Consider the following 23,947-nt stretch of genomic DNA (forward strand, 5'->3'; position numbering starts at 1 on the left):
CTGTATTAGTACAGTTCACTTTATATTAAAAAAATTACTCTTTGGAAAAATCTATATGTTTATACAATGTATTTTGGTCCTATCCATCCACCATCACCTCCTTCAGTTATCCATAGTGCCCACCTGTCTCCCTCCCTACTTCATGTTCTTTGTTATTGAGTCTACTTTTTGCTGTGTATTCCATACGCACAAAGAGGCATTGTCAGCCTACCAGCAGCTTCTTTCCTGACAGAGAAGGACCAATTGCCGATAAGGGTAGAGCTGCTAAGGGTAGAGCTGTAGAGTCCCTCTCCAGCCATGTTGAAATTTTGGCTGGCTTGATCTTATGAAGGTCTTGTGCAGGTAAGCACAGTTGCTGTGAGTTAGTGTGTGCAACAGCTGTGTCGTGTCTAGAAGCCAGCATTTTATAGCTCTCCTCCCATCTACTGATTCTTACACTCTTTGTCTCCTATTCTGAAATGCTCCCTGAGCCTCGGATGGTGGGAGGTTGATAAGATGACCTATCCACAGCTGAGCACTCAGTTACTTACACTCATCACTGAGAGTCTGCATTTAATTACCAGCCACTGCAAAAGGAAGTTTCTCTGTAAAGTTGAGAGTAGCACAGATCTATGGACATAAACATACACATCTAGACAGCAGTTAGACAGTATGACCATTTAGTAAAACACAGCAGTATGTTCTACCCTGGGATCTCCCAAAATCATGGGCTTTCAATCAGTAGTATAACATTAGCCATGAAATCCTTCCTAGAGAGTAGGCCTCATATTCAATCAGAAAGTGATTGGCTATCCCTCTAGCAAATGTACCACTATTGGACCAGTGGGAGCATCTTATGAGGTATGTCAATATTACAGCATGCATAGTCCATTACTGGATAAAATGGTTGGTATCTTTTCTTCCCCAGCATCCTTCATAGCACCATCTGGCACTATGTAAGCTTGCTGGCAGGGAGAGGGTTTCCTGGACATTCTGGGTTGATTACTTTATGTCTTGTATCCAAATTTAACTTTTAGTCCATTTTGCGAGTTAGGATTAAATACTATTTTATAGTTGAGGAAACTGAGGCATAATGAAGGCAACCAACTTGCTCTGAAAGTACATAACCCACAAGCAGAAAACTGGGGACTTCAAGCCTGGCGTGCTGGCCCGGAACACCATGCTCCTGGTTTCTACTTTGTACTGAGCCCTGCTGACTTTGCCTCTGGAGTTTCCATGAGATGTCTGCAGCCTGGGCCATGGTGACACTGCCTTGTGCTCTTGAAGCCATGGTCACAGAGGAGCCAGAGAAGGTGGTCCTGTGACTCCCTCAAAAACCTGTAGCTTGTGGCAGAGGGTCTTACCAAATTCTCTCTCCTCCTCAGGAGCACAAGTGCAGGTCACATGTCCTTCCAATATACTTGTGAATTCCTCATTCTCCTTCAGCCAGACGATAAAATAACACAGTGTGGTTCTCTGACTCACACTCTGCCAAGCTAAGCTTATCTTAGGCTGCAGCTCTGAGACACACTCGTTCTCCCAAAGCAGCTGCTCTGTGCTTCAGGTTTTGATGCTCTAGACAGACATCACTGTCCTGTCACACAGCAGCTCTGGTGGCTGAAGATCATTGTGGTACTCTGCTATTTGGTGACTGGCATTACTTCCCTCTCCTGTCTCCAGTTTGTGAATAACTGAGATGAGGTTGAGTTGGGCTCCAGAGAAGCAGCCCTTCCTCTGTGTGTGGCCCTGCAATTGTCAAACTTAACTGCCAACTTGTTAGGATTTAGAGCCGCAACTTCTGGGTGTGTCTACGAGGGTATCTCCAGGGAGAAAGCTTAACTGATGTGGGAAGATCCACCTTGAATGTACGTGGCACTGTCACATGGGCTGGCCTCCCACAATGAATACAAGGTGGTGAGCTGGGCACCAGCATTCACTTATCTCTGCTTCCCAACTACAGATGCAGTGTGACCAGCCACCCCACATTCCTGCCACCATGCCTTTCCTGCCATGAAGGACTGTCCCCTGAAGCCATTAGTCCAAGTCACCCTTTCTTTCCTTAAGCTACTTTTGGCAGGTATTTTGGAACAACAGTGACAAATATAACTTGTTGGCTTCAACGGACGCAAACCCAGAGAAGCCCAGCAGATCTCAGCTAGCGACTGGACCGGAAGCCGAACTCCAGGAAAAGAGAGCGAGACTTCCTGTGCGCTGTCTTTTATGCCTTCCCCCCCCGTAACGCCCCTAGCCATGCCCAAAAGTGGGCTTGGCTAGTGACGTAGTTCCACCTACGTACGTATACGTCTTTACGTCCAGCCGTATACGTCTTTAGTCCTGCCTAAAGTGGGTGTGGTTAGCGGTGTGGTAAACCGCCCTTTTATTACCTCATCTGTATGCGCCTCTAGTAAGTCACATGTTTAATGGCGGCATAGACTTAGTAAGTCACATGTTTAATGGCGGCATCAGACTTCCTCCTACAATAACTAGTATAGGCTCTAAGGAGGCAATCTCTTTGTGGAGACCTGGGAAACTCTGGTCTTAAAGCCACCAGGCTTCACTTCTTGGGATCCAAATTGGAGACCATAGCAAGTGCCACTATAGCACATCAGAAGTTCTTTCTCTGTTGGTGTCAATGAGGTCAAGACCCATCCTGTTTTTCCCCATAACACTGGTCTGTCCTCTTGTAAGAGGAGAGAACCAAGTAAAACCCCCTGGGCTTCATATTCCAAGTGATTCCAAATGATTCTCAAATTATGTCAAGGTGACAATTAACACTATTACAGGACCTAAACAACCAATCTTCTGTAAGGAACGAGATGGAGATGAAATCGATGATGCATATAAAATCCTTGTAACCTTATAAGGGCTCCTTGGAGCAGGGATGTCCCCCCACAACCACCCAGTAAGAATCCTCATTCTATCTTCCTGCAAGCCTGCACTGTTGTATGCATTCACCACAAGGGAGCTTCACAATGCCAAGAGGCAGGTATTGTTAGTTTACAGGTATGAACACCCAAGTGATCCAGGTACATACTCACCTCCGGAACTGGAAGTACTCGTTCACTCCATCTGGAACGTTGACATGATCGTCCTTGAGAGCATTTGTTGACTTCTATAATTCGCCTTCCATAGCCATGATTGAAATACATGGACCAACTTGGGCCAACTTAGAAATTACTCATCTTCATCTCATGGTTTTAGAGGTTCCAGCCCATTTTCCCTTGTCCCTGTTATTCCTGGGCTCAGAGTGAGGCGGGAAGTCACAACAGCGAGTACGTGGTAAAGCAAGGCCACTCACCTTGTGAAGAACAGGAAACATGAGGCTTGGCAGGAAAAAAGTGGTGACAAGGTATATTTTACTAGGGTATTGGTGAGCTGACCTAATTGCCTCCTATTAGACTCCACTCCCATAAAGTTTGCAGTACCCACCAAAACAGCACCACCAACCGGGGACCTAGACTTCAACCTATGAGCTTATGGGGACATTTTATATTTGAACCAAATAGCATTCATTTAGGTCATCACATCCTTCTAAGATGGTCTCATTTAAGAGCTAAAAGGAAGTATCTTTGCAGAAATTATCAATAAGGCATTAGGATCCAGTGTAGGAAGCAATAATAATAATGTTTATTGGGTACCTGCTATTCATTAATCCATGCTAGATATTATCACTCCACCTTATTATAGATGAAGATACCGGACCTAAGATGTATGCCTCTGTCAAAGGTCACATAGTGGTGTCACAGTTAAGTGTAGATTCAACTGAACATTCCTTGTGTACCTGATCCTGCCTTCTTTGCCCCTTCTCACCAATAAAACCAGTGTTCTGAGCACCTGTGGCCTCAGGTATGGGGAGAGGGTACTGACCTTTCATTTTCTATGATGAGATGGAGAGGATGCTTGAGGAAAAAGAATCAAGAATACTGTCACAGTACATGAGCTCTGAGACCAGTGGTAGGATTGCTTCAATCAAAGGAGAATGCATTTCAGAAATGGTGATTATAGTCAGGAATGCATATCACGATGGTTCACCCTTGGTTCCCATTGTGAGCAATACAGTGGCTTGTCTTGTTTCTCTTTCCCCTTGTTGAACTGAATGTGAGCAACCTGGGGTCAAGGGTCACATCTTACACACATGTGTGGTAGGAGCTTAGGGTAGGAAGAAAGGTTGTTTGGTTGGATGTTAGATGGATGGTGCACACAAGGAAAGATGATTGGATGGATGGATGATTGGGTGGATGCCTGGATGGATGGATGGATGGATGGATGGATGGGTGGATGGGTGGATGGATGGATGGGATGGTCATGTGACAGACTGGGTAATTGGATGGTTAGACTGAGGGGAGGAAGATATGAAAGGAGGAATAACACCAGGGAGGACTGAAGATGATGGTGGATGAATGGCTGGCTGGCTGAGGGGCGTTTTACAAAGCATGGCCGATACTCATTTTGTACTGCTCCACACTTTTGAAACATGATTGTCTGAGAGTAAGAACAGGGCTAAAGAGATCAGGGAGTTCTGCTGACTAGAATCTCTGACTTCTGGGAACTGGATGGACACTGACAGAGACTGACAGAGCATGGGAGCATACACTGTGGAGCGAGCCTTCAGGACTGTAAAGAATGCTCCGTGCTGTGCACAGAGGAGCCACATGCCCAACAGAAGTCCTCCCCTCTCTCCCATGGCCTTAGGACTTGACACTGGAGTCATCATTTTATTGTAAGTCCCCTGAGAATCTTTTTATTTTGTCTTAAGAGCACAAATTCGTCTCCCAAGGGAGTCCCTGCCTGCCTTCTGGGCTATAGCAGAGAGACTGTGGATATAGTCAAACAATGTGCCCCCACCTCCCATCCCTCCCCCACTGTCATTCTTGTTGTTTTATATGTGTTTATTTTTAAAGTCAGTCTAGGGAGTACTAGCTCCATTGGATGTTTATAAACATGAAGATCAGAGAAATGAAATATCTCCCCGGAGGTCACCCGGCTGAGATTCCACTGCAGGTTCATCCAGCTCATTCCCTGTTCACACTGACCCAGAAGGGTCCTCATTCTAATGTCACCCAGGGCCATCACAGAAACCACATTCCCCATCCTTGCCTGGGCTAGACCTGGAGCTGTTCCTGACGTGTCCTAGCCCAGACTTAGTCATGTGATATCGAGGATTTGAAACCCATCTGTGACATCGGTCTATATTTATCCCTGTGTGCAGGAGCATAGGAAACTATTGTGCACTCCTGGGAATTTATGAGTGAAATAAACATTTAAATGTTCCTGTAAAATTTATTAGAGAGGAACAAAATGTGACCTGTTGCTTTTGATTGGAGTGAGCTTGCTGGAGGTGACACAGCCCCACAGAGGTTGGCTGACCCCCAAGGAGAAGAGAGATAGACCCCTGGGGAGGCTGGGCCCTTAGCCTGGGAAGAGGGACAAGGACCTCAGGGCAGGTCTGCCCCAGCCCACTTCCCTCCTGCTGTGTGTTCTTTCCCATTTGGGTTCAAGTTTCTTGGAGGAAGAGGCATCTCCATGAGGAAGTGCTCAGCATAGAGGGTTAAGAGGCTATTGTCTGAAGGACACCAGAAACCAGGGGCAGTGTCAATAAAGACTAGCTGACAGATGGAGAAGCTGTATGACACAGTGGGAAGGATGCTACCTGTGTGGCCCCGGGCAAAGCAGTGGCCGACTGCACACTCAGTCTCCTTTCACAATTGCAGGGGGTAGTGAGAATGAGTACCCCAGTGTGTTGATGGGTACCCTGCAGAACTGATGGCTGACTGAGAGAACATGAGGGTTTGGGACAAGGCCAGGGTGCAAGAGGTCTGAGGAGTTGGCCTTTCCCTTGGTGTCTATGACCCATATGGGATGTCTATTGTTTGAGAAGTTGGTGAGGGAGAAATGGAACCAGGTGAAGATGAGTCACTGACCAACAGGGTTTACATGGTCAGATGTCTGAGCTGAGGTGCTTGTTGGCCCTGTTACCAGAAGGGCCAGTCTGATGCCTTAATGAACTCCTAATTTAGCTCTAACTTGTCAACCAGATCCAAGACCAAAAACAACAGTTTCCTAGAAACTAAAATCCCAAAATGGTAAACTTAGCCATGAAGGTAATACTAAGCACTTACTATGAGCCAGGGGCAGTTAGTTCCATGACCTTTCCATTTGGGGCTAAGAGATTTGGTAAATGAACATAGCTGATAGGGCCTTACAATATTGGGACACCTATGCCCCCAGTCTGTTTGCTATTCGTTTGAAATTCAAATATAACTGGGAATCTTGTATTTTATTTGGACATTCTTTTTCTATATCAATTTGTTTAATTTCTAAGGATTTGTGTATATGTGTGCTCTCAGATTTCTCGTATTGGTTATTTCTGGGAAGTAGTGGGAAGTAGTCAGAGTGTCAATGAATTAAAATAAAATCTCTTTTATTCAGCACCAAAGCATGCTTTTAATTTGTGAAAGCTCCACCACAAGGATGGCAGAAAACATGTGATACATAGGTAGAAAAATGAAATTTTAGCCAACATATATCTCTTGTTCACCTGGGGATTCGTATGAGAAAGGCTCTAAGTAAGGCAGACAAAAAAAGACAATTTCCAGAGTTCAAATATTCAGCTGAGACAAAATCCTGTGCACATTATAGGAGTGTTGATTAGCCTTCCTGTGGCAAGAATCTCCTGTGAACAAGAGTCAGGGAGATTTCAAACCTAAATGTCTTACACACCAGAAAGGCAGGTCAGGCTGAGCCACCGGAGAGGCCATAACAGAAGTGTTTGGGTCCATAGGCCAGGCTAGAACTTTTATCACAGTTCCTATGCAGAAATATGGAGATTGCTTATTACTCGGTTTCAAGGAACACAGAAACCGAAGGGTTGGGGAGATGGCTCAGCAGTTAAGAGCACTGGTCAAGGACCTGGGTTTGATTCCTGGCACCCACCCACGTGGCAGCACATATCCTCATATGGGAGGGTGGGAGGGAGAGGAAGTAAGGGAGGGGGAGAAAGGGAGGAAGGAAGTGAGGGGGAGAGAGAGAGAGAGAACTGAGGTAGTCTATATGTTCATTCGCTCATTTGTAGTCATATCACAATGTACCCCACATCAAAATATCACACCTTGAATATATGCAATTTCTATTTTTCAGTTATATCTCAATAAAGCTGAAACAGACAAACCAACATAGCTAGCCGGTGACCTGTGGCAATGACCTTGGGCGTCACACTGTGGGGAATGCTGCAGTTCCAAGGCCCTGCATGTTCCCCCCCAGCCCAGGCCTAACTCCACTTGTGTTTGCTCTAAACCACCAGGACTCTCCCTCTGCAGGACCATTTTGCAGCCCTCCCACAATCATCCTGACGGGGGGATGCCAGCTCACCTGAAGGAGAAGCGGACAGAAACCTGATCAACAGGTACGCAGCCCAGGCAGATGAGCACCTGCTGTATTTCCAGAAAGCCTTTCTTCTTCTCTGAGTCACTTTACTGCTAAAGACACTATCAAAGAGGACTCGGGACAGAGCTCAGTTGGTAGCTTGCTTCTTGCCATGTTGTGTGAAGCTCTGGGTTTGATCCCCAGGATCATAGTCGGGATATGCTGGGTATACCTGTAACCCCAGCACTCAGGTGGAGGCAGGACAGCAGAAGTGCAAGGTCATCCTTGGCTACATGGGGAGTTCAAATCCAGCCTGGGATACAAGAACCTTATCTCAAAAATAAAAATAAGTATTATCAGGTAGCTTTTCAAAACGGGAAAGAGAATTTAGGATTATTTTCTCCATTATCTTCTTTCCTGAAATGATGCTCTTGCTCTTGGTTTGGCCCTGTGAGATTTTAGGAAAAGCACAAGATATCATAGCAGGGAAAATTCTCGTACTATCAGCCCAGGGATTCCCATACAAATCTGGAGGATACAGGTCTTTGACTATAGAATACTGTTGTGGACAAACCAGGTCCTTCTTGGAAGATAATTGGTTGGGAGGAACACTGGATCATCATCACAGGGTCCCTGCACTGTCTAGCCGGAATAAGGTTGTCTAGGTATCACTTTTAATAAATTTAAAAGATAATTCTATGGAATGGGGATCCAGGTCCATGGGAAGGTCCAGGCCTACTAAGTACAAGGCCCTGGCTTTGACAGGCAACACTACAGACATTAGTTAGAGGGTAATTCTCATACGACAGAATGAGTATACATGTCAAAGCCTTCTTCATCCATGAATTAAGGGTAGAGGCAAAAGGGCAGAGTGGATACCAAAGAGGATGTAAGAAATGAATATGCATGTGTGATCAATGTGGGAGGGGGTTGGAAAAAGCCAAATAAAATTGTGAAGTCATATAAGACAGCTTCATGGGGCAGGAGAATTGGCTCAGGAGTCAAGAACATACACTGTTCTTACAGGGGACCTGAGTTCTCACCACTCAAAGTGGGTGGCTCACAATCATCTCTAACTCCAGCTCCAGGAGAATCAGATGCCTTGGCCTCTGTATACATCTGCACACACATACACATGCATGCATAATTAAAAATAAATCCTTAAAAAGAGCTTCATGTAGCCGGGCAGTGATCCCAGACCTCAGGAGGCAAAGGCAGGCAGGTCTCTGTGAGTCTGGTATAAAGAGCAAGTTCCAGGACAGCCAAGTCTATACAGCAAAGCCTTGTCTCAAAAAACCAAAACCAAGCAAACAAAAACCTTCATGTTTTGCAGGTCAGTGAAACCGTGTTCTGATCTTCTCTTTCAAAAAGAGATCATCCTGTCTCTGCCAGCCCCTATGGATGTTTTATGAGGTCTCCACAGGAAACCTACATAGTAGTAAAGTTTATTCCTTGAGACTGGGCTTGGATACCTTGAGTGGGCAATAGAGTGGCATAGAGACTTGCTGAGTCAGTGGTGCTCCCTGCTCCCAGGGGCTCTGAGGTGGGAGACTGGAGTATGGCCTGGGAATTCGTCCATTTAACATGCTCCCAAAGTGACAGTCAGAGGACCCCTGAGTGTGCCCATAAGATGATGTCCGGGGCAAACACTGAGAGGCTGTAGAGACAGCTCATTTATCCGTCTCTGAGTAGATGACTATGTCCTGTCTTTCAGAGCTCCCAGTCCCCACCGAAGGCTTTCCCACAGACAACTGAAGGCCTCCACAGCTTCGCTGACTTCTGTGGGTAAGGGCTGGCTCAGTATGAGGATGTGTTTGAGTAGCAGGCATGAGCTGGCTAAGTTTAGTCACACTCGGCCCCTTTTCCTCTCCCCAAGCCCAAAGAGTAGAGATCTCCATGTTTGGGTCAAGAAGAAATGACGACTAGTTTCAGTGTGAGAATGAAGAGGAAGATGAGGAAGTCAGCAAAGACAGGAAAGTTATGCTTAGCACTGGGCTCAAGAGGCAGAGTCATGGGGCTGTACTGGGCAGGTCCAGGTCCAGGTGGAGAGGACTCACGTCAAAGGCTGGTGGCTATGATCTCCTGCTGGTTCCTCCTAATGATTTTTTACACCTTCATGGGACCGTTCAAGGATAAGGGTCACACAGACTTGGTCTTTGTATTCAGTGTTGATCACACTGTAGAAAGTATGGGGATATTCCAGGGAAAGTAGTATTTGAGTTTCCCCTTAAAGAGATAAACTGTGTGTGGAGGGAGGGATGGCTCTCTGGGTGGAAGAAGGGTGTGGTAGGAAGCAGGAGCCACCCAGAGTAAAATAGCAACCAAATGCCCAAATGCTGTGCCATGTATATGTGACACAACCCCTGCAAATGATGAAGCCCCAACTCATATTAGATTGCTCTAAAATAGCAATCTCCCTCCCCCATGTCTTCCTCCACCGCTGTTTTTTCCTCCTTCAGGGTCTATGGTTGCAGGTACTATGGGATCCAGGTCCTCAATTTGGTTTGAAGGCAGGGGCTTTTCAGGGGGCTGATATAATTGTTCAAGTAAAAGCTTATGAGCAGGAATGGAATTGGAGAAGACACTTATAGGTAAATGCTATGCCTGGGCCAGGTTTGGACATGGAAACTGAGGAAGAAGGGTGCCCGGAGTGACCATTATTCCTTGGGCACCTGGCAAGGAGACAATGCCACCCACTCAACTCATCTAGAGCACTTCTGGAGAAGGGGTAGTTTGGGGAAGGATGAGCAGCAGAAGGAGAAAGGTGGCCATGGATTGCAGCTGGGGCTTGGGACAGCAGCTTTGAGCTTCATCCCTAGCTACATACTGACTAACTAGCTCGTAAAAAAACAGAGCATGAAGGCAGGACTCCCTTTAGAGAGGTGTTAGGACAACTCTGGGAACCAAAGCATGCTTCACAAACCTTTCTGACAGGCTACAAGCCACAGGCGCCAGGCCCATTGAGGAAGCCACTGTCTGCCCCCATGCCCTCCATCCTGACATGGGCATAGAGCTGAGTTCTGAGGTGGCAGGGCCTCTAAGGTGAGGTGACTCTCGCTGGGAGCTCATTCTCTTTCTACAGACCCCACGGGACATGTCATTGACCTGGTAAATGACCAGCTACCAGACATCAGCATCTCAGAGGAGGACAAGAAGAAAAACCTGGCGCTTCTGGAAGAAGCCAAGTCGGTGAGTGAGCGATTCCTGACCCGCCGCGGGAGGAAATCAAGGAGCAGCCCCGGAGACTCCCCATCAGGTAGGGCAGGGCCAGCAGCAGGGCAGGTAGCTGCCCTGAGCCCCCTGAGGCCAGGCTGAGGGGAGGGAGGGGAGGACCAGGCTCAGCTGCAGGAGGACCTTGTTTCAAGAGGGTGGACTTCAGGTGGCCTGTCCTCTTTGCTTCCAGGTTCTAGAATGCCTAAGCCTGGCAGAGATGATCCCTCAAGAAGCCACTGTACTCAGCTTCCAGAGTTCCAAAACTTCTAGACAACTCCACCTTTGAGAACTCTCCTAGGCTTTGCTTTTGGGTCTTCCCCATGTGTGGACAAATGTCATTCCATATAATACCTATGTTCTTATTTGGTCTCAGCATCTTTCCTTCACAAATGCTTAGGTCTTTAGCACTCATGCAGAGAAACCCTGTGCAATCCCCATATGAATAGACCCTTTGGTGGCCCTGCACAGCAGAGTCTGCCTAACATTCCCACCCTCTCTATGAAGACCCTGCTCTATGGCGGGCATCTCCCCAGCAAAGGTCTAAGGAGGCTGTCTAGGCGCCCTCACACTCATCTCCAATTCTGGGAAAGAGACCAACTTTAAGGGAATTTCTGGGCTAAGGAGATGATTTTCCTGGGCCTCTCTGCCATGCTGTACTGTGGTCCCTCTCCTTCCTGAGTGCAAAGATGATGTCTGTTTTAGACTAGTCCAAGTGACCTTGGAGGACTAGAAGAGTATTGGAAATCAGAGTGGTCCTACAGCATCTACAAAGTGCAGTCTTGTATGCTTTTCCTGTCAAATAATGCCAGGTCCGTCCTCAGTTTCTGGAAAGTTCTCTGAGGTCAGGTCCAGCAGGCTAAGGAATGTGACCCCATATACTGGAAATTACCTGAGGGCCCCTCTGCTGGGGCCAGCCATAGGGAAAGTTGGGTTGTAAGAGGAACCTTATATGGCATTCCAGAACCAGCCTCTGACCTTGACAAGGCAATCTGGGTTCCCAGGGGTGGAACCTCCCTGAGGGGATCATTTCTTAAGTGGCAAAAGTCCTAGGCCTTCATGAATGCCAGTCAGGTGTTTTGTTCGTTTCCACAGCTGTTTCCCCAAACCTCAGCCCTGGAGCTTCTCCTGCACCTTCTAGAAGCTGCTCACTCACTATCTCCACACCGCCAGGTGAGGCTGACTCTGCCCTGCCCCAGTGGGGGCAGACGTACAGGCTTTAAGGATTGGGAATAGTATGGCAGGCAACAAGAGACAGGCTGAGTGAGGATAGGGTCTCAGGAAGGTGGCTATGATGGGTGTTCGGCTCAGAGAGAGACCATCACAGATCATTTTGAATCCTCTTGTCTGGACCACTGTGAGTTTCGTTTGTCCTTGTGCTGCCGGGGGTTGAACCTAGGTCCTCACACATGCTGGGTAAGCACTCTACCACTGAGCTACACCTCCAAGCTTTGTAGGCATTTCAGTTTCCTTTTTTCTGGGCTGTGTCCAGAGCCGCACCCTCAGACACCAGAGTACCACGGTGGACAGCCTGCCCTCGTCAGTGCTGGAGGGCAAGCCCAGGATCCTATATTCACAGATGCTTCCTGATTATCAAACCTTGAGGTCCCCCATGACTCAGTTTCCTTATTTGGTTTCTATGGTGATTTAATGTTGGCAGGTGAGCAACAACCGTGTTTATGGCTGCCAGACCTCACAACAGATGGCTCAAAGTGTGTGTGTGTGTGTGTGTGTGTGTGTGTGTGTGTGTGTGTGTGTGTGTGTGTGTGTGTGGTGGCGGGGCAGACAGGAGTGAATTGATGTTAAAGTGACAAGTACGGGACTAGGCGATGGGCATCATTTACCTTCACTGGCCCATTGCAGGTTTCGACACATGCAGTGGCCCACAGTCCTCTTTGCCAGGAGGACCACCACAGGTAACAACACTCCTGTATGCTTCTTCTAGGTCAGAAGATCTCTTGTTCCTAACTAATCGCTGGACCCTCTGTAACCCCTGAATGAGGGAGGTGCTGGGGAGGGGGTGGCATTTACACCCTGCTAAGCTTCAGGAGCAATCAGGCCTCTTTCCACTGCTGCTGACCTGTGTTTTCTTCCTCAGCAAAAGGGGCATGAGGCTACCATCTCCTCACCTCACCTCGGAGAGCCTGTAAGTCTGTGCTTTGCTTGTCTTACAATGATGTGAATGTGGGGAATGTGGTCTCAGGAGCATAGGCTGGCCCCTGAGCAGCCCACAGCTGTGTGGACATGTGCCAGGGTGAGCAGAAGACTCCTCTTATGAGATGGAAGTCTCAGAGGGAAAGAGGTAAGGCAGGACCCTGGAAGGTGATCTGCACCCCCCAAATCCAGCCAGACATAAGAGCTGCTCCTCTCAGCTCCAGAAAAGTTGCAGGAAAGCTGGGACTCTCATACCCCATTTGGATGTCTATAAATAGGTCTCTTGTCAAGATCTGAGTCTTCTCAACCTGCCTCCAGGATCCCCAGTCTACCTTGTCTCTTCCAGAATATCTCCAAAGGGCTAGCCGACCGGAAGCAGAATGACCAGCGGAAAGTGTCTCAAGGCAGACTGGCTCCTCGCTCGCCCACAGTGGAGAAATCCAAAGAACTTACAGTAGAACAAAAGGAGAACTTTGATCCCCTTCAGCATCCGGAGGCCACGCCCATGGCTCAGGCTTCTGGAGCAAGCATCAGTGGGAAAATGGCCCTGAACAGCCCCCAGCCTGGCCCTGCTGAGATGGAGCTTGGGAAGCAGCTCCTGAAGACAGCAAGGGAAGGCAGCTCTCTGCCCAGAGGCACAGCCCAAGCCTCAGGAGGAACTGGCTCTTCACATCCCCAGGGACAAGGTGCTGCTGGAGAGTCTGTGGGACCTAAGGCTGGCTCCAAATCTGAGCTGTGGCCCCCTGTGTCCCGGCCTCCCTTGATACGGGGAGTCTCCTGGGACAGCAGCCCTGAAGAACCTGGTCCCCTGTTGCAGAAGGTACTTGCCAAACTGCCTCTGTCAGAGGAAGAGAAGCGGTTTCCAGGCAAAGCCAAGCTAGCCAAGCCACCTGGGCTCAAAGACTTCCAGATACAAGTACAACCAGTGCGCATGCAGAAACTGACCAAGCTCCGGGAGGTGGGTTCCTGCCCCGCTGCTCAGTGTGTACACGCCAGGTTCCCCATGTGCTACAGACTTTCGTACTCAGGCTCGGCCCTGGGACAGGACAGCTTTGACCTCAAGGAGTCCCAAATTTCTTGACCCTGAGGAGCTGGTCCCATCAGTATCACATCTCCATAGCAAGCAGCAGCACAAGGTGCCTTCTGCTCTGTTAATAGACAGAAGTCCACCTACACATAGTGGTCACACTTCAGAGGAAGTTGGTCATATGGACTTCTTATCCTGCACTGTCTTCTTCTCCTAGCTAGACATGGTGACAAGAGCCTTTGATGGAGTATCTTGTCATGCTTAGAATTGGGCAAGACCAGGATAAGAGGGTTTTTCTTTTGTAATGGCATTCAGCCTGCCTTCCTGGTACCTATTAACCAAGGTTTTTAGACCCAAGAACCACTATGACAAAGTTAGAGTTACAGTTAGGGTTAGGATTAGGATTAGGGTTAGGGTTAGGAGCTACTCCTCCATGGTGAATTTCACCCAGTGTCCATAACTTCCATTGGTCATCAAACTAGGAACAGTGGTCAGTCAAGGGGCTGCCCTGCTATACAATGAGTAACTGCTGAGGAGGAAGAGGAGGCCAGATTGTAAAAGGGAGGGGTTAACTGGATTAAAAAAAAAGTCATGATCCAGTCCCTTCTCTCTCAGAAGGCCAATGTCAATCCCAGTCAAGGAGATTCTGGTTCTTCTCCTGAGTGAGTGAGGGTGAGGGAGGAAGTGAGGGTTGATTGTGCTCCAGCTCAAATGAGAATATCTATGCTAGCAAGAACACATCCTGACAGGCCACTGTGCTGTTCAGAGAGTGTCTACAGACTAACGAAGTGGTTCAGTTGGTAGAATGCATGCACACCAGTGTGTACAAAACCTTGGCTTCTCAGAATCACATAAAACCATGTGTGGTAGTAGCTCAGGCCTGTAATCCTATTGCCCAAGAGGCGGAGACAGGAGGATCAGAAATTCAATGTCACGTTCAGTTACATAGTGACTTTGAAGCCAGTCAGAGATAGATATAGATGGTAGATAAATGGACAGACAGACAGATAGAAAATCATAATCTTCTATGATGTTTTGGAGTAGAGGCTTAGGAAGATGAACAATTCACATAGAATCCCCAGCCTCCAATTTGGATCCCAGGGTACCTGGTAGCTTAGAACGAGGCCAGGCAGAGCTACCCACAGTGAGTCACATCCTGTATCTGTGAAGGCAAGGGAAAATGAAGGGACAGTTATCTGGGGAATCACCTTCATGGACTTCAAATGCTGGGAGAGTAAGCCATTCCCTCAGAACTCCCCACACCTCTTCCGGTCACTCTCACTCAGCAAAGGAGGTTGCAGAGAGCACGGAAGTTCATGCCACCAGCGTCTGACAACTGAGCACACACTCTGTACCCTGTCTAGTGTGCTGACAGCTGAGAGGCTCTGGACCTCTGGCTTGTTGAGTATATCTGGGTTCTGTTTGGATCCTGAGTACTCTCTGTTGGCCAGTCACTCAAGTGACTTCTGTCACCAGAGAGGATGAAAACCCTTGGACAGCACCAGGGACCAGGAGAGAAAGCAGGCATCCCACTAGAGGGCTCTAGTCTGACAGGAATTGACTTGGAGAAAGGGTGGCCTACTGGGTCCAACACCCTCAACCTAGCTGTGTCTGCTCAGTTCCCTAGGCAGGGACTCTCAGGCCATAAAGGTCACTGAGGAAGGAGTGTCACACTTACACAGAAGAGCAGGCAGGAAGCTATGAGTACTTCAAGAATTGCTCCCCAAAGCAGCTGCATGGGTATCTAGGACATTACTGTCCCCAAAGTCCTAAGTCCTACACACTTTCCTCACAGTCAGACTAGGCAGTTCATTTCCCCTGAGGCCCACAACGTCTTCAACAAGCAAGTCATGTCGGAGGTAGTTCTTCACACAGTGAGCGTGGCACAAATGGTGGAATTTCAGGTCCTTTTATGGGCTTGGAGAGGACCTTGTGCCCCTCTGGCCTCACCACACCTTGTCATGGCAATTCACTCACTCTGGCCAGTCTTTAGAAACCCATCTAAGGCTGAGTGGTAACAGAGCCACTAGGGAGCAAAGAGAAGAATCTAGTCTGTTGTCGTTGTCTGAACTGTGTCTCTTCCTCTTCTCGCCAAGGAACACATCATGATGAGAAACCAGAACCTGGTGGGGTTCAAGCTTCCCGAACTGAGTGAAGCTGCAGAGCAGGACAAAGGTAGGTTACTGGGGCCGGCTTGCCCTCCTGCTTGTCCTCGTGCGCCCCCCGGACTAGTTAGCCTACTAAGTCAAGGGTGTTCTACGTGTGAACACTAGATTTCTCATCAGTATTTGGGCATGAGTGATGGAAGCCAACTGAGTAGCCCACTGAGGCACAGCATGCCCAAGTCCGTCTCCTTCCTGTCACCCTCATCCCCAGCCCTGTTAGTGACAGTGGGTCTGGAAAGTGCCCCAGGCCTGAACTTTTGACATTGCCTTTTCCCTCACACCCAGGAAGCCACCCAAACAGATTGGTTCCTCTTTTCAAGACACCAGAGCTCTCTCTTTCTAATCTGCTGCCACCACAAAGTCCACAACCCAGCCCTGCCCTCCTGGGTGACTGCACATCCCTTCCTCCAAGGCTTCGCTCTCCACCACCCCCACAAACGCTCTACCATACTTCTCTGAAAATAAATCAAGAGGCTGGACCCTCCCTGTTCCTGTCTTAGTCTGTTCTTCCTGAGTTCACTGATGCTCCAGTGAGAAGCACAACTGTTTATCCTAGCTCTGCTACTGACTGAACAAGCTGCCTGGCCTCACAGAACCCGATCTGCAGCCCCACCTTATAGCACAGGGCTGTCATGGTTGCCTTAAAGATTATCAAGAAGAGTACATGAATTAAAATGTATTTACAGTGTAGCTAGAACAACACTTGGTACATGTCAAGATCTCTGGCGGCCCCAAGAGCCAGTATCTGTCTGGGGGGGGTGGTTCATCTATGTGTACACGTGTGTCTGTGCACATATTGTAGACTACATGCTTACAGTGGTGCCTGGCACTAATGGGCCCTGAGTAAGTATTTATGAATGAACGAATGGATGAGGTTGTGAAAGAGTTCACATAGGAGCCTCTGAGATAGACACATAAAAGCAACCTATAGCCAGAGTGCGCCACGGTGGTCAGAGAATGAATGTGTTCAGAGGGACGCTTCCAGGCGGGCTCTCTGTCCTTCCCCCTTCCCCAGGCCTGTACCCCATGGACACTCAGCACCTTGCCTCTATGCTTTGTATATGCTCTGTTGCCGCCTCCCCTCCCCTCTGAACCATTGTACCTGCGGGTAAAGCAATGGTAAGTCTACCTGCTCTAAAACCCCTTTCCTCGCTCGTTTTGTATTTATGCCCACACCTTTTTTTTCTTTTGTTGGTATCTACTGATTTGTTAAGTGGTGATGTATACAATGTTATGTATAACATATACATGGTATTAATCATTTCCGGCATGTGGTTTGGTGGCTTTAAGTCCTGCCATGGTATGTTGTGCAGCCGTCATCACTGTCCAGCAACAGAACCTTTCCGTCTTCCCCAGCTGCAGCTCCACACCCAATGACACCAGCTGCTCATGCCTGCCCCTCCCCCAGCCCCTTGCCTTCCCCAGTTCCCTCACATAAACGAAGCCCTACAAGATTCCACCCTAATATTTTAATGTCATCCCAGTAAATTCTCTCTAGGGTATTGCAGACTCTAAGTCAGTTGGGACTCAGATTTAATCTTCTCCCAGGAAACTAAGAGGCAGGGATTTTTGCTTTCGTCTTACTGTTAGGGAAACTGAGGCCCAAAGAGTTACTGACTTCACATGGTTTTGCCATCCCAGGAGCTGTTCTAAAATATGTTTTAGGTTCATTTTATTTTAGATAAGCTAATCGAGATGAAGCCAGCTTACGGGGAGCAGGACAGTGACTGCAAGACCACTTTCTGGAAACTTCTACCTTTCTCCTGTAGGCACTAGTGGGTCCCAGGCTTCAGAGAACACTTTTGGAAAGGCACACTCCCCCTCAGGCTGCCCATGGATGGTGTGAGTCATAAACCATCACATAAAATTCTGGGTATCACTGGGGAGTGAAAATTTCTGGGCTGAAATATAATGACTAATACCCACTCAGCATTACCAAGGCTCCCAGATGTAAAATCTCCAGGAAAACATGTTTAAAGGACTGAATTATTTTTTTAAATTAACCATCTTGAGGCAGGTGTGGTGGCAAATACTTTAGTCCCAGCACTTTGGAGGCAGAGGCAGGAGGATCTCTGTGAGTTCAAGGTCAGCCTGGTCTACTGAATGAGTTCCAGGCTATGTATTGAGATCCAGCCTTAAAAAGCCAAAACAATCAAACAAACAAACCATCTTGGAGCTAGGGAGATAGCTCAGGGGTAGGAATTCTTACTTTATAAGCATGAGGATCTGAGTTTGGGTCCTCAGCACCCACATAAAAAGCTGGTTGTGGCCACAATGCAAGTCTGTAACACCAGAGCTGTGAGGGATGGAATCAGGAGGACTGATGTGGTCTGCTGGCTGTCAGCTTACCTACAGAAAGCTCAAGGTGTAAGGCAAAGAATGACAGAGCAAGAGCACCCAGCATCTTCCTCTGCCCTCTCTACACACACGCAGGTATAAATATCTCTCTCTCACATACACACATAAATACACATACACAAAAACATTAACCATATTAGAGGTCTTCTTCTAAATGTGTTCCTCTTCACTATTTTCTATACATGAGGTTGGAGAGATGGCCCAGCAATTAGGAGTACTTGCTGATCTTGCCTAGGACATAGGTTTGCTCACCAGTACCCACAGGACAGCTCATAACTGTCTATAACTCTAGTTCCAGGGAGCCAATACCCTCTTCTAGCCTCCTCCAACACTAAGCATCTATATAGTACATATGCATGCAAACCACTCATACACATAAAATAAAGAAATTTTTAAAACAGTTTTTATACGGAGCCCCATCACATTTCTATTCTTTCCAGTTTTTACAATTTTTCCTGTTGTTTGATTTTATATACATATATATATATATTCCGCTGAAGTTATCATAACTAATTAGATGTATTCCTTCTGTGTGACCATCTCTATTGTAAATATTTCAGACGTTTATAGTTCTCTATCTGTTATAAACAGTTTGTCTTTGTGCTTGTGTGGTTGTTTCTTTTTGTTTTATTTCTTCTTTCTTTTAAGGAATTCCCTTGGGATAAATTCTCAGACTTGAGAGTCTCCGGTTCAGCATGTAGAAATACTTGTCTCTTATCAAATGCTCCAAACATTTGTGTATGTTTTTCTTCTAAGCATGACAAATTCTGAATTTTGCTTTGACTTGCTACTTCTGGCCAGAATATAGTAGAATAGGAAACAGGTGATCAATAATCATGACATCATAACCAGAGATGGTGGCTGAGCTTTATTGTCAACTTGACTGGAATCAACTAAAATGGAAGCCAGTAAACAGTGTTCCTCCACGGCTCTGCCCTAGTTCCTACCTCCAGGAACTAGCTTCCTGCCTTGAGCCTCTTGCTCTGGCTTCCCTCGATGATGATGGACTATAACCTAAGCCAAATAAACCCTTTCCTCCCTCATATGGCTTTTGGTCAGTGTTTCATCACAGCAACAGAGAAGCAAAGTAGAGCATGCCTGTAATCCTAGCAAGCAGGAGGCTGAGGCAGGAGGACCCCAAGTTGAGGCCAGCCCAGGCTACATAGTCTACATAGTGACCCTATATTTCAAAACAAGCAAACAAAAAAGATGACAGTTATAATGTGCTATTATTAGTGCTGTAAGATGACACTTTTGTTTTTATTTCAGTTGATTTTCTAGCACGCTTAAAGTTAAATTTTTCTTTTTGGTACTAACTTTTTGGTTTATATTTACCCATTTGGGACCCAGATTAGTTTTTTTGTCTGTTAATAATATATGTGATGTCTGTGCATAACAGATATAAATGCTTTGTCTGAATGTTTTCTCTCAGTGTTTAAAATTGTTTTATGTACATGGGAGTTTTGCCTGCATGTATATCTATGCATCATGTTTGTGCATGGCCCACAGAAACCAGAAGGCATAGGATCTCCTGGAACTGGAGTAACATTCAGTTAGAGGCAGCATGTGGATACTGGGAATTGAACTCAGATCTTCTGCAAGAACAGCCAGTTCTCTTAACTGCTGAGCCATCTTTCCAACCTCCAATATTTAAAACCTTTTTAGTTTGTTATTTGTGTGTGTATGTGTGTGTGTGTGTGTGTGAGAGAGAGAGAGAGAGAGAGAGAGAGAGAGAGAGAGAGAGAGAGAGAGAGAGAGAGAGAGAGAGAGAGAGAGAGAGAGAGAGAGAGAGAGAGAGAGAGAGAGAGAGAGAGAGCATGATGCATGGGCATTCAGGGCATGCCCCCACATGATGTTTGGGTGAATGCACATGCCATGCTTCACATAGTTAAAAGCTGCACTGTATTATGATTTTTGACTATGTAGCCTGGAACTCATTTTTTTTAGATCAATATTATTAGACCGATGGTCTTGAATGCCCTCTGAACTTCATTTTAAGAAATATTTTAAGACTTAAGAGCTCATAACTACAATAACATTTTAGTAGTGTTTCTATTTCTTTGTGACTTAATCAGTCATATGTTACATTCATGGCATATTTATGGGGGAGCAGGGGTCCTGTTTATTGTTGATTATGTTTATTTTCTTTTGTTTTATGTTGTTTTAGTGGGTTTTTTGTCTTTTTCCTTCCTTCCTTCATCCCTTCCTTCCTTCTTTCCTTCCTTCCTTCCTTCCTTCCTTCCTTCTTTCCTTCCTTTTTTGCTTTTTAAGACAAAGTCTCATTCTGCAGCCTGAACTGACCCAGAACTAGCAATCCTCACACTGAAACTTTTTGGCCATTCATGGGAAAGCCTCATCTTAGCATTCTGGAGTCTTCAGAAGCTCAGCTCTTTCATTGTCTGAGGACTCTTTTCCCTGATCAGTCTGACTTCCCCGGCAATTCAACCTGTTTCCTTCTCAGGGAGTGTTTTGTACAATGTGTTACTCTCTGGTCATTATTTCAAGGTAAACACATGAGGCGGATATGGGCCACTCCTTGGGTTGTTATCTGGGAGTGTGATACAAAAAGGGCATGGGGGCTCAGACCATACCATCAAGGAGATGGCCTTGTTCCAACATCCATTACTGTTTCAGCTGTCTCCTAATGGGACCTTTAGTCCACATTCTCGACTCCTTGATAACCAAACAGTATCCAGAGACTCAGCAGTGCACTTTAGTTTCAGAGGCCTCACTCTGCTTTCAGGATGAGCAATGAACCTTTGAGGGCCCTGCAAGTCTCTGTGGTTAGCTCCACTCACTTCCCAAGCATCGTCTAGACCCGCTCTCTCCTGAATTGTTAACATTGGGCTTTCCTTCTGCAGCTCCTTTGTCCTCCATCTCTCAGATGGGCACACTCTTTCCTCTCTTTATGGAAGTTTTTCTTCTCCTTTGCCCAGTGGGCTCCAATTTTGGATTCTCCTTTGATTAATCTCCATCCTCTTAAATAGTAACTCTGAGAGGGACATCTGTTGACTGCTTTGCTCAGCAGGGAATCTATCTTTAGCTCCACCCCTTCCCCTTGCCTGGGACAAAGTAATTGCTCAATAGGGAAATAATTCATGAATGAATGGACTCACCTTCACTATCTGTGACAGGAAACTCAAGGATCGACAGAGTCATTATAATACACCATAACACAACTTCAACAGTTGGTGCTATTTAAGGGGTGGTTGGATATCTGGAGCAGGATCCTAATGTAGGTAGATGGCTCTTCTACCTACCTTAAGGCTGGGCCACAATCACAAGTTTCACTCAGGAAAGATGCCTTTCTGAGAAAACAGATGCAAAGAAATTTATTTTAACCTGTGGCTTTAACCTTGGAAGATAGAAGAGAGGAAAAACTACCTTCTTGCATCAGAATGTCCCTTTCCCGCAAATACAGAAGAGGAGAGGCAGGAAGGGGAGTATACTAGATGTACCTTTCAAGATAAAAAAGATTACAATTCAATTGAGTTTGTGTTGAAGTGAAGTGAAACTGTACAACTTGCTGAATCTCTGTAATTACTTCCTTCAAAGAGGAGAAATTAGTTCTGACAATGTTTTAGGAAATACATTAAGGGTTTAGAGTTGTGGTAGATTTTTCTGGCATTAATGCTTTGGTTTCAGGTAATTGTTGTAAATTCTTTAACGAGCAAAGTTTGGGTCATGTATGGCAAGACACGAAGATCCAGGAATAATTTTCATGAGAGAAGTTTATACTCATAGATTCCCTAACATAAGAGACACAGTACCACCTGAGCCAACTGGGAAAAGACCAGGGTCAGGCAGGAGGTAGAAGGTGGATGGGAGGTGGTCTCAGTCCCTTTCCTGGGGTTTTCATGGTACCCCGAGTAAGCTTAGGATGAGATGGTCTGAGTAATTTTAGCAGGCTCTGGAAGGGAGAGAGGTGTCTGAGTGTTGGCTACCTGATGAGGTAGGGCAAGGATGAATATTGACTTGGTGTATGAGAGATGGAGGATAAAGAAGGTGGTTGGCTATATAGGTTCTAGATTGGTTGGGCTGGTTTAGATGTCAAAATTACACTCAAAGGAGAGCTCTCCCCCCCTTCTGTAATTAACCAGTCTAGGAGAGGCAGTCTTGCCCAGATTAAAAAGGCTCTAAAGCTGGAGCACTGAGAAAACAAAAAGAGCAGAACATCTCCTTAAGCATTTTCTTCGCCTGCGATGTCTTCCTGCTTTCTTGTCTCTGCCTGTCTAAATGCTGAATTCTTCTTCCAATGTTGTCCAGGTTATAACATTTGTATTCCACTCTGCAACCAGTTTTTACAGTTGTCTAGCTGGACTGGAATAGGAGGTTTCACATTTACCACTAGTTCCTTCCTGTGGCTGACCATTCCTAAGCATTTTATTTTGATTTATGTCTTGTTTAGCTGTCCTTCATTATTTAGTGGTTTCCCTGAGAAGTACCAGAGGTATTCTGTGTCCCGAGTTGTAGCATATTTGACAACGTTGTCTTATTTAGAAATAGCCTGCATAGTTATAAAATTCTTGGCTAACTCCTTCGTATGCAATGCTGTCATCCCACTGTGTTCAGTGTGGTATAAGAGCCCAAGGCCAGCTGATTTCCAGTGTCCAGTGACATTCACAGTGATGTGTCTCTATATTTTTCTGTTACAAACAACAGCAGTTGCATTTCTTTGCAGACATGCCTTAAAGACAAGAACATCCTATGTACAGTCAACCTCCAAGTTCATCTCTCCCCTCCACTGAGGACAATTTTTTCCTATTTTGTTTTTTAATATCTTATTTACATGACGAAATGGTCAATAGGGCTCAACTTAGGACTCACCTTCTTCCATCCTTCTTTTTCTCTTTACATTCATTATGATCATAACCTGTCCTAACCACCTTACTAATTCAAGTAAAACTATATATATATATATATATATATCCTCATTTTCCAATATACCGACTAGTTCTGTTTTCAATTCCTTATTCATTTTTCTCTTGTTCTTTAATTTGTTTCCTTAAATAGAAATCCCTGTCCATCTATGTTTGATCTTCTTATCTTGTTCTGGTTTCGCATTTTGGAGTTTTTCAGATTCTAATGTCCCCTAGAGTTAAGCATTTACAGTATATATTTTGCACAGAAATGCAGTTTTGCTTTTTTCTGTGTTCCTTGCATCTCTATGGCCATGCTGACATCTGCCTCCTGTGTGTTTCCATTCTTCCTTCCCTTCTACCTTCTGTCTTTCCTTCCTCTTTTAACTCCAGTATTTTTGTCTATTTGCCATGTCATTCATTTTCATTTCAATTCTTTCTGATCTGGCCATTGCTACCTGGGTTTCCCCTCTTCTCTTTATATGTGGGGAAGGTTAATTTTCGTTCACTCCCTCCTGCCTCCACTGAGCTCTCTCTGTCCTCCTCCTTGGTAGTTTAGTTGCAGACTGGGTGCTCATGTGAGCTTCTTTGCTGCCTGGGTGGGAAGAAAGAGGAAGTTCAGACAAAGCTGCGAGCAGCAGCTTTTGTAGAATCAGCTTTCTGCTTCTTTTCTATAACTTTGTTCAGAGTCTAAAACTTGAGTGAATTGTGCCAAATTGGGATATTTCTGTTCCTGCAGCTGGGGATTAGTGGGGTTTGGAACACAGTTTAGGGTAGACTTATAGCAAGAGTCTGCACAGATGTTTATTGCTCAGACTTGACCCAACCCTTCC

General features: G+C 46.2%; 1 protein-coding gene across 1 annotated transcript in view; it reads left to right on the forward strand.

The window, feature by feature from the left end:
* Window positions 1-23,947, forward strand: part of Irag1 (inositol 1,4,5-triphosphate receptor associated 1) — a 104,703-nt gene that overhangs the window by 40,976 nt on the left and 39,780 nt on the right. Inside the window, 9 exon segments of the mRNA XM_040756317.1 lie at window positions 7,280-7,330; window positions 7,332-7,381; window positions 9,056-9,126; window positions 10,424-10,597; window positions 11,647-11,724; window positions 12,415-12,467; window positions 12,650-12,697; window positions 13,052-13,663; window positions 15,829-15,907. Of these exon segments, the coding sequence (XP_040612251.1) occupies window positions 7,280-7,330; window positions 7,332-7,381; window positions 9,056-9,126; window positions 10,424-10,597; window positions 11,647-11,724; window positions 12,415-12,467; window positions 12,650-12,697; window positions 13,052-13,663; window positions 15,829-15,907 (1,216 nt within the window).

The sequence above is a fragment of the Mesocricetus auratus genome, unplaced genomic scaffold, assembly GCF_017639785.1.
Source record: "Mesocricetus auratus isolate SY011 unplaced genomic scaffold, BCM_Maur_2.0 Super-Scaffold_4256, whole genome shotgun sequence".
NCBI lineage: Eukaryota > Metazoa > Chordata > Mammalia > Rodentia > Cricetidae > Mesocricetus > Mesocricetus auratus.